The sequence below is a fragment of the Carlito syrichta genome, unplaced genomic scaffold (assembly GCF_000164805.1).
Source record: "Carlito syrichta isolate Samal-C Ts95f unplaced genomic scaffold, Tarsius_syrichta-2.0.1 Scaffold302045, whole genome shotgun sequence".
NCBI classification, from domain to species: Eukaryota; Metazoa; Chordata; class Mammalia; order Primates; family Tarsiidae; genus Carlito; species Carlito syrichta.
This window is the reverse complement of record NW_007246141.1, coordinates 188,308-202,790: the sequence shown is the minus strand read 5'-3', so window position 1 is coordinate 202,790 and position 14,483 is coordinate 188,308. Positions and strand designations below refer to the sequence as shown.

The 14,483-nt window shown below is 40.2% G+C and overlaps 1 protein-coding gene across 1 annotated transcript in view; it reads right to left on the bottom strand.

The window, feature by feature from the left end:
* Positions 1–5,656: 5,656 nt before the first annotated feature.
* Positions 5,657–14,483, bottom strand: part of LOC103258271 (zinc finger protein 160-like) — a 26,842-nt gene continuing 18,015 nt past the window's right edge. Inside the window, 3 exon segments of the mRNA XM_021711319.1 lie at positions 5,657–6,397; positions 6,566–6,765; positions 7,246–7,722. Coding sequence (XP_021566994.1) covers positions 5,657–6,397; positions 6,566–6,765; positions 7,246–7,722 — 1,418 coding nt within the window.

Here is a 14,483-nt window from a genome sequence, read left to right as displayed (position 1 = left end):
CTGAATGGAAAATATTTGCCTACCTTATATCTGACATAAAACAGATGTGTGGTGTATATTAAAGAATTCTAGAGTGAATTAAAAGGAAATAATAAAATTAGAAAATGGACAAGGATGAGAAGAGACATTTCTGAAGCAGATATATTAAGAGCAATAGGCAAAGATTCCATCACGATCTTTCAAATGTCAGTCCTCAGTATACTCTGCTTCCTCCATGTGGACCCTGGGTGCCTTCAGACATCATGGGAAAGAGCTTCTACTAAACACTCCAAAATGTGTTCGCTGATGTGTATTAGAAACCTGTAATTGTTTGTGGAAATTGGCAATGGGTACACAGGTTTAAAAACATTCTCAGCTCAGGACGTATGTATTGTCATTGTCACTGAGGGTGCACTGTTAATTACAGTTAAGTGAAGTGATATATAAGAATAAAAAACTCATACTTCAGGGACCAAATGCCTCCTCTCAAAGATTGGACAGTCTTTCTTACAGGATTGTGTGGTAAGGAGTATATCTACTTAATTTTGGTATGGCTCATACAGAAGTGATCTATAAAAGTTCACACATAATAGAACATTACCACAATCACAGAGATAGATGAAGTCATTGAAAAATGACAAGAGATACTAACAAAATAAGTACAGACATTGAACAGTTGAAGGACAGAAATAACAAGCGTTGTTATCTTAGCACCATGGTTAAAAGATTTATCTATGGAGCCAGAAATCAAGGATTCACATCCTGAATCAGCCATTTACTGGAATGTGACGGGATAAGTCTGGTTTTTTGTCCTTGTTTTTTTTTAAACCTGTTTTTGTTCTAGGTTTCTTCATTTCTGAAATGAAAATATCATCAATATTTTAGAGAGCCAAAGACTCAAATCACCTTATTACACAAAAAGCATTAATAACACTGATTATGCCGGGCTTGGTGGCTCAGCCTGTAAACCCGCGCTTTTGGGAGGCTGAGGTGAGTGGATTGCCTGAGCCAGCGGGTTCGAGACCCGCCTGGGCAGCGAGATCTCATCTCTACAATAAATCAAAAAATCAGCTGGGCGTGGTAGCGCGCGCCTGTAATTCCGGCTACTCAGAAGGCTGAGGCGGAAGGATCGCTGGAGCCCAGCAGGTCGAGGCTGTGGTGGCCGGGAGCGGCCACTGCACTCCCGTCTGGGCAACAGAGTGAGACTCCAACTCAAAAAATAAATAAATAAATAACACTGATTAGCTGGGCTCGGTGGCTCAGCCTGTAATCCCGCGCCTTTGGGAGGCTGAGGTGAGTGGATTGCCTGAGCCCGCGAATTGGAGACCCGCCTGGGCAGTGAGACCTCATCTATACAATAAGTCAAAAAATCAGCGGGGCATGGTAGCGCACACCTGTAGTTCCAGTTACTTGGAAGGCTGAGGTGGAAGGATCGCCGGAGCCCAGCAGGTCGAGGCTGCGGTGGCCAGGAGCAGTCACTGGACTCCAGTCTGGGCGGCAGAGTGAGACTCCAACTCAAAAAAAAAAAAAAAATTATTATTTTTTGATGGAAACACATCTATGAGGAGTCAATTGTTAGTTGCCATAGCAAAAGTTGCACAAATGCCATGTTTCCCTGCAAGACGTTCTTGTTCAGAATAGAAATACCAGCCAGTGAAAAGTTGCAGAATAGCCTCCAATAAACAGATTTACCAATGAAGATGATCTCTTTCTCTCCAACTAGTTGACATCTTGAGGAATAGTTTTCATTTACTTCTCCAGGTTAACCTCCACAAACTTGATTTTCAAATACCTGATCCTAGATAACTCTCATACTAAGACTTCATTTCACCATCTTGTATCACTTTACTGCTTTCATTGAACTGACTTATAGTGAGACACCATTTTTATGTTTACAGAGAAACTAGTTTGTGTCTGCCATTGTCTTTTTTTTAAAATTGGAGTCTCACTGTCACTCAGGCTGGAGTGCAGTGGCATGTTCAGTTACCACAGCCTTGACCTGCTTGGCTCAGGTGATCCTTCCCCTTCAGCCTTCCAAGTAGCCAAAACTACAGGCACGTGCCATCCCACCTGGCTAATTTTTTCATTTATTGTAGAGATGAAGTCTCAAGTTGCCCAGACTCGTCCCGAACCCCTGGGCTCAGGCAATCCTCTTGCCTCCGCCTCTCAAAGTGCTGGGATTGCAGGCAAGTCACCGTGCCCAGCCTTGCCATTGTCTTAAATGTACTTTCATGCCACAAAATGTTGTCTTCAAACACCACCTTCATTCGTGTATCCCCTAAATTTTTCCCAAGAGTAACAGAGGGAAGAAATGTATTAAACCCATAATTTGGGTTACAACATATGGAAGGAAAAAAACTGAAGAGTAAAAATTATGTACAAAAACAAATTTTACTACAACTGAAAATAAATCATGGAATATATTACACAATATCATACACTGAAAGTGACATTAACAGAGTCTTTGGAAGAATGCTCTGCTACTAAAATTGCTTTATTACATAATTAACTTTTCCACCCATTAATTGGGGAACTAGTGTAAAAATATTTAGGCAATTTAGCTAAGCAATATTTCACAAGCATTTTCAATTGAATTGTGTAATGCAACCTATGGGCAGGGCAGGAAAATAAATGTAGTTAGCTACTATTATGAAGAAAATAGGGGAGAGGTCAGGAGTTTCCAACTAACATTCAATATTGTAATTGAGTCAGTTTTCATTTTGTGATGTTTGACTATGAACACCACTTACACCTCTGTTCTTCCTCTCCTCTGATTCTGCCCATCTGGTCATGATAATGCTGAAGTGCTCCCTTCTCTGGTACCCAGTGGAAGTTCAAACCACATGTAGGGTCCCTGCTCAACTTTATCCTTTAACAACCATAACACGCTAGGTCAGTCCCTTATACCTGCCGTCTCAAGCCATTTTTTGCACCAGATTGGGAAGTCTACTCTGCTTTTCCCAGAAAGTCTCCTTATGAAATAAACATTTTCCAGTTGGACATAGTGGCTCATGCCTGTAATCCCAGCACTTTGAGAGGCAGAGCTGAGCAGATTGCCTGAGCTCAGGGGTTCAAGACCAGCCTGGACAACTTGGCAAGAACTCATCTCTACAATAAATCAAAAAGATTAGCTGGGTGTGGTGGCACATGCCTGTGGTTCCAACTAGTTGGAAGGCTGAGGCAGAAGGATCACCTGAGACCAGTAGCTTGAGGCTGCAGTGCCTTTGAGCATGCCACTGTACTCCAGCTTGGGCTACAAAGTGAGACTCCAGTTAAAATAAAAAGAAAGGAAAAGAAATAAACATTTTCCTAAAACTTCAGTGTTTGACATCATCATTCTCTATATCTAAACTTTAGTGGAGTTCAATACAGTTCCAGGGAGAGGTCACATTTTCAAACTACAAAAACAATTAGGAGAGGGAACATATGAAATATAGTTTACCTACTAGAACAATAAAATTCTCATTGGTTATTTCATTTTTGAGAAGAAATTCATGAACATTAGTTTTGTCAAATTATGTCACTGAAGAAAGGACAGTTACTTTTATTCTTATTTCTCATATTTTCTTTTATTCCATATTTTTCATATTCTTTATATTTTTTCACTTCATGTAAATCAAGATGTCTGCTGTGACTCTTAGTACACAAGGAAGTGGTATGTAAAATATATTATGATACATATTCATCAACAGTAATGTAGCCTTTAGGTTGTAAGACCTTGAAATTGTACTTCTATAGGATTTTTATTATATTCACATATGTATCCTAAGGCAGAGTGTGGAGATAATTTAAGCAAAAAATATGATTGTAGGTTCCCCATGTTTTATGTTCCACTGAGAAAAAAACTGCTCTAGACTCTTCACCTTATAAAACAAATGATGTGGTTCTTGTGATACAAAGTGTCCTACTGAGGATACTTCATAAAACTGCTTTGGTAGAGAGAATGTGATTCCTAGTTACAAAAAACATTAAATTGTATCAGTTAAAATAGTATACCTATAATACATTTTGTATAAATAGGAAATTGCAATTCCAGTAGTTAATATTATTTCTACTTAAGAGCACACAAAATTCTCCACTCTGATAACTATTCTCTCTTCAATTTCAAAAATAAGACTAATTTTAGCCGGGCTCAGTGGCTCAGCCTGTAATCCCGTGCCTTGGGAGGCTGAGGTGAGTGGATTGCTTAATCCCGCAGGTTTGAGACCCGCCTGGCCAACTTGGCGATACCTCATCTCTACAATAAATCAAAAAACTAGCTGGGTGTGGTAGTGCTTGCGCCTGTAGTTCCAGCTACTTGGAAGGCTAAAGCAAAAAGATTGCCAGAGCCCAGCAGGCCGAGGCTGTGGTGGCCGGGAGCGGCCACTGCACTCCAGTCTGGGCGACAGAGTGAGACTCCAACTCAAAAAAAAAAAAAAAAAGACTAATTTTACACCAATCATTACTATGTCACAGCTAATGTCAGTCAATGAAGAAGGTGACCACCATTTCCCTTGCATTGTTTCTATCACATAAACAGTTCCCAATAGCTTAATTACTGTCCTCCAGTAACACTCTACATCCTAAGGACTTGGACTACTCATATCATGGTCTGTTGGTAGTCTTTCTTTCCTGTAATCCACAATGCCCTTCTGTCAGAGGAAGGACATTCGGAATGCAGCATGTTAACTGCCATTATGGTTTTCCTTTATGATCTGCCCCTACAACACGCTGTCTAATTCAGAGAAAATTTAATTTTAAAAGCCAGAGTTCTTTAAGGAACTTGGATGAAAATGACCCTTCCTTAATGCAGTAGGCACTTCCATCCTAGTCTTTCCCAAACACCACCACAAAAAGTGTATAAATGCATAGGAGCAATAGAGTTTAAAGTTAAGCCTGGAAGTCATAAACAGTAAAGTAGCAGCCTTTTTAAGAAACTTCAAATGATGAAACAAAAACATTTTATAACCTGAAGGTAACTGGCCCTTTCCAAATGTCCCACAACATTTGATATATATCGTGTCTTGAGTTTTAACCTATTTGGTCTTGTAATCATCCTGTCATATGTAATATCAAAGGCTAGCCAGAGGAAATCAGAGACCGAGTTACTCCTCCTATGATTCTCACCTAGTTAGTCCTTGTGTAAACAATCTCAGCATGCACACTGCATTTGTGTGGTTTCATCAGAGATGAAATGCCGAGTGAGCTATGAGGTCTGGATAAAGCCTCTGCTGTATACATTTCACTCATATGATTTCTTGTTATTATGCTCTGATGTCTACTAATACTTGAATTCACAAGAGGGTAGCCATAGTCACTGCATTTAAATTTTTTAATGATGTGGGTACAAGTCAGGATTAAGTACATAAGTGATTTACATACAGGTAAAGTTTGGGCCTCCCACTGGACCTCACTTTGCCTGGATTAGGCACCCCTATTGATGTGATGTGCCCTGCCCCACCTCTGGCAGTGTCCTGCTACTGCTGTTCCCTTTCTTGTAGTCTTATGATAGGTGTTCAGGGTCCACTTATGAGTGAGAATGTGTGGTATTCAGTTATTTGTTTCTGTGATAGATCACTGAGTATGACAGACTCTAAATCCATCCAAAGTGCAGTCACTGCATTTTTAAGAATTCTTTCCAGAATGAATCCTTTGATGGTATGAAAGAAGTGAATTGTGACTGAAAAACTCATCATCCTCATTTGTAAAATTTCTCTCCATTATGAAGTGTTCGATGAGTTAAAAAATTTCTACGTTGAGTGAAGAACTTGCCACATTCTTTACACTTGTAAGGTTTTTCTCCAGTATGGATTGCCTGATGGTTAGTTAGTGTTGAACATCGACTAAAGGTTTTCCCACACTCATTACACTTGTAAGGTTTCTCTCCAGTACGAATTCCCCTATGATGTAGAAGGTATGCATTTTCAGTAAAGACCTTGCCACGTTCATTACTTTTGTAAGGTTTTTCACTGGTATGGATGATCTGATGGGCAGTTAGGTTTGAATGCTCGCTAAAGGTTTTACCACACTCATTATACTTGTTAGGTTTCTTACCAGTATGAATTCTCCGATGCTTTGTAAGGTATGAATTGTGTCTAAAGGCTTTGCCACATTCATGACATTTGTAAGGTCTTTCTCCAGTATGAACTGCCTGATGGATAGCTAGGCTTGAACGTACGCTAAAAGCTCTGCCACACTCATTGCACTTGTAAGGTTTCTCTCTAGTATGAATTCGCCTATGAACTACAAGGTGTGCATTCTGAGTGAAGTCCTTGCCACATTCACTACACTTGTAAGGTTTTTCTCCAGTGTGGGTTGCCTGATGAGTAACCAGGCCTGTACGAGCAATAAAGGCTTTGCCACACTCATCACACTTGTAAGGTTTCTCCCCAGTATGAATTCTCCTGTGACGTGCAAGGTGTCCGATTTGAGTGAAGTCCTTGCCACATTCGTTACATCTGTAAGGCTTTTCTCCAGTGTGAATTCTCTGATGTTGTAAAAGTGAAGAGATTCCACTGAACATCTTGCCACACACGTTACATTTGTGAGGCTTTTCTCCAGTGTGAATTCTTCGATGTTGTGAAAGTGGCGAAAAACAACTGAAGACCTTGCCACATTCATTACATTTGTAAGGCTTTTCTCCAGTATGAACCACTTGGTGGGCAGCGAGGGTAGAACGTCGAATAAAGGTTTTCCCACATTGATGGCACTGATAAGGTTTCTCTCCAGTATGAATTCTCTGGTGGCGGGCCAGGTGCGCGCTTTGAGTGAAGCCCTTGCCACACTCATTACATTTGTAAGGTTTTTCTCCAGTATGGATGACCTGATGGGCAGCTAGGCTTGCATGCCGACTAAAGGCTTTACTGCAGTCATTACACTTGAAAGGTTTCTCTCCGGTATGAATTACCTTATGACGTGCAAGGTGTGCATTTTGACTGAAGACTTTGCTACATTCATCACATTTGTAAGGTTTCTCTCCAGTATGGATGACCTGATGGGTAGTGAGGTTTGAACGATCACTAAATGCTCTGCCACACTCATGACATTTGTAAGGTTTTTCTCCAGTATGGACGACCTGATGGGCAGCGAGGCTTGAACGCCGACTGAATGCCTTCCCACACTTATTACACTGGTTAGGTTTCTCCCCAGTGTGAATTCTGTCATGATTCCAAAGATGTGAATGCCTGGTAAAACTCTTAGTAAATTCATTACATTTGTAAGATTTCTCTCCAGTATGAATTCTGTGGTGTAGTACAAATTGTGAATTTTCAGTGAAGACCTGGCCACATGTATAATATTTTCCCCAATTGTTTGCCTTTTGTTCTTGAGTGAGGAATGAAGAATAAGTAACATCATTCACATATTTGTTAGAAATGTGAGTTTTGACACAAGGAAGAATTTGTTGAAGTGGTGAAACTGAGGAACCATTTTTGGTAGACTTTTCAATTTGACTGCATTCATAAATGTTTCTTTCATCTTGAAATATCTGCAATTCAGGCAGATGTGACTGAATGCTCACTCCAAGCTGATTTGTAATAAGCTTCTTTCCTTTATCTCTTCTTTCATGTTGATCACTTCTACTAGTGAGATTTTCTTCTTGGGTCATAAGCAATCCTTTATAATTTCCGTCATCTTCTCTCCCCTTATATGTAAAGTCTTCAATGCCATGGCTTTCATGTCTTCCCAACATCAGTGTGTGAAACACTTCTGTATTGCTCTTCTTTTTTGGTGTTAAACCCTTGATTATACATTTAGGAGGAATGTCTAGAAGACATAAAGAACCACAGGGTTCCCATTAATTACAGCATGTGAATTACATCAAGAATAATACTTATATTAAACAGATTTGTGAAACTGCAGAATCATAAATTTCAATAAAGAAAAGCTGGCTACAGATAATTCAAATTAATAGTAGGGAAGCCTAGTTTCAAACAACCTATGGCCAAAACACATACATGGCACAAATCTGTTAGCCCTAAAACAAGGAATTATTTTCTAACCTTATCTAAAGGCACACAACATTTGGCAAAAAGCATACGGCTAGCCGGGCTTGGTGGCTCAGCCTGTAATCCCGTGCCTTGGGAGGCTGAGGTGAGTGGATTGCCTGAGCCTGCGGGTTCGACACCTGCCTGGCCAACTTGGCGAGACCTCATCTCTACAATAAATCAAAAAATTAGCTGGGCGTGGTAGTGCGTGCCTGTAGTTCCAGCTACTTGGAAGGCTGAGGCGGAAGGATTGCTGGAGCCCAGCAGGTAGAGGCTGCAGTGGCCGGGAGCGGCTACTGCACTCCAGTCTGGATGACAGAGTGAGACTCCAACTCAAAAAAAAAAAAAAAAAGAAGCATATGGCTAAATCTTAGTTCAAGAGAAAAAAATATTATATCGTATACATTTAAAAATAAATGCTAAAATACAGCATGATATATTATAATAGTAAATAACCTACAGCAAATGTATATCATAAATAATTAAAGTAGCAATTTTGAATTGCAAAAGATTAGCAACACTGAAGAAATAAAGATGAATTCAACAAAAATATTATAAAAATATTTTTTCTGACTATGTGTTATACAATTATCTATATCATTACTAGGAAGGCTGGTTGTAAGATTATCAGATGGGTATGATGGTGTATTTCATAATACATGCTTAAAAACCATCATGATTACATTATAATTAATCCATGATAAAATAGGCCGGCAATAATTAATAAGTGCATTAAAAAAGTTATAGTTTGCCAGGTGCAGTGGTTCACGCCTGTAATTCCAGCACTTTAGGAGGCAGAGGAGAGAGGATTGCCTGAGCTCATGGGCTCAACACCAGCCTAAGCAACATGGCAAGACCGTGTCTCTACAATAAATCAAAAATTAGTCAGGTGTGGTGGCGCGTGCCTGTGGTTACAGCTACTTGGAAGGCGGATGCGGAAGGATCACCTGAGCCCAGTAGATAGAGGCTGCAGTGGCTGTGAGCATGCCACTGTACTCTAGCTGGGGGACAGAGTGAGACTCCAACTCAAAAAAAAGAAAGTTATAGTTTATGGAGTTTTAAACAAGTCTCTCTTTTGAAAAAAAAGCAAGAAGTTCTATTTCAGAACCAGCACAGAATATAGAAAGTGGAACATGATTTAAATAAGAAAAACTTAGGCCAGGCATGGTAGCTCATGCCTGTAATCCCAAGCTCTTTGGAGGTTAAGGTGGAAGGATTGCTTGAGTCCAGGAGTTAGAGATCAGCAATATAATGAGACCTTGTCTATACAAAAAAAAAAAAAAAAAATTAGCCAGGTGTGCTGTGTACCTGTAGTCCCAGCTACTTGGGAGGCTGAAGTGGAAAGGATCACCTGAGCCCAGGAGGTTGAGGATGTGGTGAGCTGTGATCATGCCACTCCAGTCTGTGTAACAAAGTAAGACGTTGACTCAAAAACAAAACAAAATAAAAAAACTTTCTGTTATGGTGTGACATCACCAAGGTTATAGAATAGAAGGTAACCAGCTCATATTTCCCACAACAAGAAATCTGCATCCTGACACCGTCAAAAGTCTCTCTGTACAAGCCTCAGGATTCAGGTAAAAGTTTGTGAAATGTTGATGGAGCCCAAGACCTCAGACGGTCACATTAAGAGTACATGCTGACACCCAGATGGCTGATCCACTGGGCTTGCTCCTGGGTCCAAGTCAGAAAAACAGCCCAGTCCTCCCAGTGGCTTGGCTACAGCCCCATTTTGCCTTAAGTTTCCAATCAAAACTATCTCCAAATGGGTACAGAAGAATTGTGCATGGCAGTTAGTGCCTTGGTAGAAGCCTTACCTACCTGCTGACATTGGTCTCAGCAGTAAGCCTCATAGTTGCCCGTGGCTTTGCTCCCGCCCCCCTGAGTCAAGGCCCCAGCTCAGAACTGCTCACACAAGGCCCAAAGGGAGCCTCATTCCAATATCTTGTATCTTGGGAGTCTCAGGCTCCTGATGGGCTCCCTGACCTCAGTCCCAGAACAGATTCTAAGGGGACCCAGACTCAGTTCTAGCCCCTGCTGATGCAATCAGGGAAATTATTCTGTTTATGCAAGGACTTGCTGGGAGATGTGCACCACTCTGAGCCAACAAGGATTTCCAGACCAGGACTTCCAGCCTCTGCCCCAATGCAGATCCCAAAGTGGCCTTGTTTCAGTTCCAGCCTGTCCTGCTGCAGTAGTGGAATTCTCCTGTCAGTGCAGGTCCTCTTGGGAGACGCATGTCCCTCTGAACCAACAGCTCCACAGAAGCTTGCCAGCTTCCATCTCACAGTAGATCCTGAGATGGCCCAGCATCAGCTCCTGCACCTCTTGCTGCATTCAGGGAACTATCTCATCTGTGTTGTGACCTGCTGGAAAATGCACACCTGTGTGGGCCAGTGAGATGGGTTCTCACCCTTGAGCCTGCACCAGTTCCTAATGGGGCACAGTTCTAGCTCCAGCCCCTCCTGCCACCATCAGATAACTCTATCACCTGTACAAAAACATGCTGGGAGAGGCACACCCCAGTGAGCCAGTAAGATGGGCCCACCAGCCTCCTCCACACAGCAAATCCCAAGGTGGCCCAGTCTCAACCACAACTCCTGCTCTTACAGTCAAGGAATTACTCCACTTGTACACGGACCTGCTGGATTTCATATAACCATATAAGGCAACAAGATGGGTAGAGCTGCCCTACAATAAATTCTAAAAGGATTCTTGAAATGGAAAGAAACGGTGCAATTTTGGTGTATAAAACATTTACTGAAAAGACTAAAAGACAGCACCGTTAAAAATAACGGCATCGATTTGGTAAGAGATGGGCAATATAAAAATGCAAATTGTGACATAAAAAATTCAAAATGTGGAGGACGAAGGGAGTCAATGGGTACGGTTTTTTTCATTTGCTTGTTTCTTGGCTTTTTATGCAATCAAAGTGATGTTGGTATCAGTTTTAAATGACTTCTTAAAACTATAGAAGTTTTTGGTAAGCCTTATGGTAACCACAAAGCAAAAACCTATATAAATACAGTAGCAATAAAAAAAAACAATGAATTAAAACATACTACCAGAGAAAATCACTTAACCAAAAAGGAAGACATTAAGAAAGAAGATAAGACAGGAGTCAAAAGCAGTTTTTAAAAAGTAACAAAATGACCTTACCTATTAATAATAAAAGTCCTTATCTATTAATAACATTGAAAATAAATGAACAAAATTCTCCAATTAAAAGACATACAGTGGCTGAATAAATTAAAACACAAGACCCAATTATAGTTGCCTACAAGAAATTCACTTCGCCTATAAAGACATATACAAAGCGAAGAGAGAGAAAAAACATGTCATGCAAATGGGAAACTGAAAAAGAGCAAGAGTAGCTATATTTCTATTAAGTAAGACTTTAAGTCAAAAAATGTAAAAAGAGACAGAAAAGGTCATTATATAATGACAAAGGGGTCAACTCAGCAAGAGGACATTATAATAGTAAATATAAATGCATCCAACTCCAGAGCACCCAAATATATAAAGCAGATATTAATAGATCTAAAGGGAAAGGCAGACTGTAACACAATGATATGAAGGAACTGCCACAGCCCACCTTCAACAATAGACAGATTATCCAGGACAAAAAATCAACAAAGAAACACTAGAGTTAAACTATACTCTAGACCAAATATACCTAACAGACATTTAAAAAACACTTCATCCAACTGCTACAGAATACACATTCTTCTCTTCAGTGCATAGAACGTTCTCCAGGATAAACTATATGTTAGGACACAAAACAAGTCTTAGCAAATTCAAAAAAGCCAAGAGCACATCAAGTATCTCTTCTGTCCACAACAGAATAAAACTAGAAAATAATAACAAGAGGAACTTTGAAAACTACAAATATGTGTTGGAGACCACTGCCCTACTTGAACTTTGCTGAAGGCATGCTTGGCTACATGCAAAGGCATAATCAGCCAAGAATGCTCATGATGACAAAAGTCAGACAGGCATATATGCTGAGACAAGTTCTAAAGTGCGATGCCCTTTATGTTAGGCTAAGTAAAAAAGTTATACAGTAACCACATTGTTCTACAAGCAATTGCATTATGCCTGTAAAGGGTCACATTTCATTGCTTATGGTCATAACAAGAAAGTTTCCATGTTACTGCCTATACCTTGTTTTGAGTGCTAGCTTAAACATGTCATTTGTACTAATAAAAGTCTGGTGGGTAAGAGACTGTGAGGCAAAGTGCCCCCTGGCTCCCCCACTTCTTAACTCTAAAAGGTGTCTTATAAACTGTGTTATACCATGCCATTCCTCTTCCAGGTTCCTTAATTACCCTGCAGCACTAGATGTAGCAAAGTGGTGCCCCAACAGGGACCTGGAGAAGGTCTGCTACCAGCAGAAAAGGTGAAGTTACAAGTGGATGGTAGCCTTGCACTTGATGAAGTTGTGACTGTGAGTACGCAAGTAGAAGTTTTAAGTAAACCAGGGTAACAAATGGGGCAGAATCAGTGTTAAGAAACTAAACATTATATTCAACTGCTTAAATGTATGCTAAAGCAATCAGGGACTCAGGTATCAGTCTAATTAGAGGAATTGTTAGAAGCTGTAGTTAAACATAGTCCTAGGTTCCCAGATGAAGGTACTGTGGACCCAGAATGCTGGAACCGAATAGAAGAAAATTTAAAGCGGGCACATCAGTCTGGGGCTTCTCTTTGTTTCCATGTTTTCTATGTGGGGATTAGTTAAACATATTTTGGAATCTTTATGGAAATGTAAAGAAAGACTTATCCCCACAGCACCCCCCAAAACTAACCCTTTCATTTGTGATGGGCCAGACAAATCTCCACCTGATAAAGTATGTTTCACACAAGTGGCATTAACCCCTTTACAGCTAGCTTCGCAATCTGCTAGCATTGAGGATCAAACCTTTCAACCTTTCTGGTCTACCCTATGACAATTGCCCCCGATCCACAAGTTTTGGGACAAAATATACACTTGCATACTCCTTCTGATTTTAAGATCCTTAAGACTGTCCATAATAGTGTGTTACATGGCTTGGAAAATATGGCAAGGCATCAGCTTCCTCCTTGGGATTGGCATATGGAGGCAAAAACTACATTTGATGGAGGGGATTATTTAATTTGGAAGTCTAGTTTGTCAGACTTTTGCCAAGAGCAAGCTCACATGAATCAGAAAAACAATGTTCACATTACTTTTGAGATGCTGGTTAAAACCGGCCCCTTGCTCAGGAGAAGCTCATTCATGTACATGAGTTGGTAGCTCAACAATTACAAGCGGGTCATATAAAATAAATTAACAGTCCAAGATAAGACATTTCACGTAACCTCTAATCAGAAGTTACTAAAAGGTTAATTCAAATTATGAACGTAAAAGGTTATCTATGAAAAAATAAAAATTAAAAAAACAAAAAGCAAAAGAAAGGTGTAAAAAGTTTGCTGGTGTACAAGTATGTTTTTGGTAAGAAAAAAAAATTCTGTCTAGGAAAGGACCTTGTATGGTGAATTTTTGTCCTATAATAGAATTAATAGTTATCTGAAAGTAAAAAAAGTATAGGATAAAAATAGAGGGCTCAAGCATGTTGAAGAATGGTATAATCATGTCAAAGATGGCATGTGTAAGATTTGTAAAAAGAAATGTGTAGAAGGAATTCTATAAACAATCTAGTTTGTAAAAAATATATCTATAAGCTGGGCTCGGTGGCTCACCCTGTAATCCTGCTCCTTTGGGAGGCTGAGGTGAGTGGATTGCCTGAGCCTGCGGGTTCGAGACCCGCCTGGGCAGCAAGACCTCATCTCTACAATAAATAAAAAAATTAGCCGGGCGTGGTAGCGCGCGCCTGTAATTCCGGCTACTGGGAAGGCTGAGGCGGAAGGCTCACCGGAGCCCAGCAGGTCAAGGCTGCGGTGGCCAGGAGTGGCCACTGCACTCCAGTCTGGATGACAGAATGAGACTCCAACTCAAAAAAAAAAACCAAAAAAACCCAAATATATATATATATACACCAATAATATCAATCACTGATATTATGTCAAACTAGCATTACATCAAAGTAACAGTATTTTGTGCTAAAACACGAATTTGTCAACCCTTAGTAAGTAATGTTAAAAATTGGTGAAATATAATGCTTTCATTTTGTCTGAGTCTATTGGTCTATTGGTTAAATATCATTTCTGCTAAAAGCTTTAAAATATAAAGCTTTACATCTTTAATACTCTTTATACTTAAGTTGTCAGCAAACATAATATGTCTTTAAATTCAAACTGTTAAAGGTTTATGTCAGATTAGTCACACATATGGTCATGTTAGCTACAATTTAAAAGATGTCATTCAGCCAGGCTCAGTGGCTCAGCCTGTAATGCCGCTCTTTGGGAGGCTGAGGTGAGTGGAATGCCGAGTCTGCGGGTTCGAGACTCGCCTGGGCAACTTGGCGGGACCTCATCTCTACAATAAATAAAAAATTAGCAGGGTGTGGTAGCGCACGCCTGTAGTTCCAGCTACTTGGAAGGCTGAAGCGGAAGGATTGC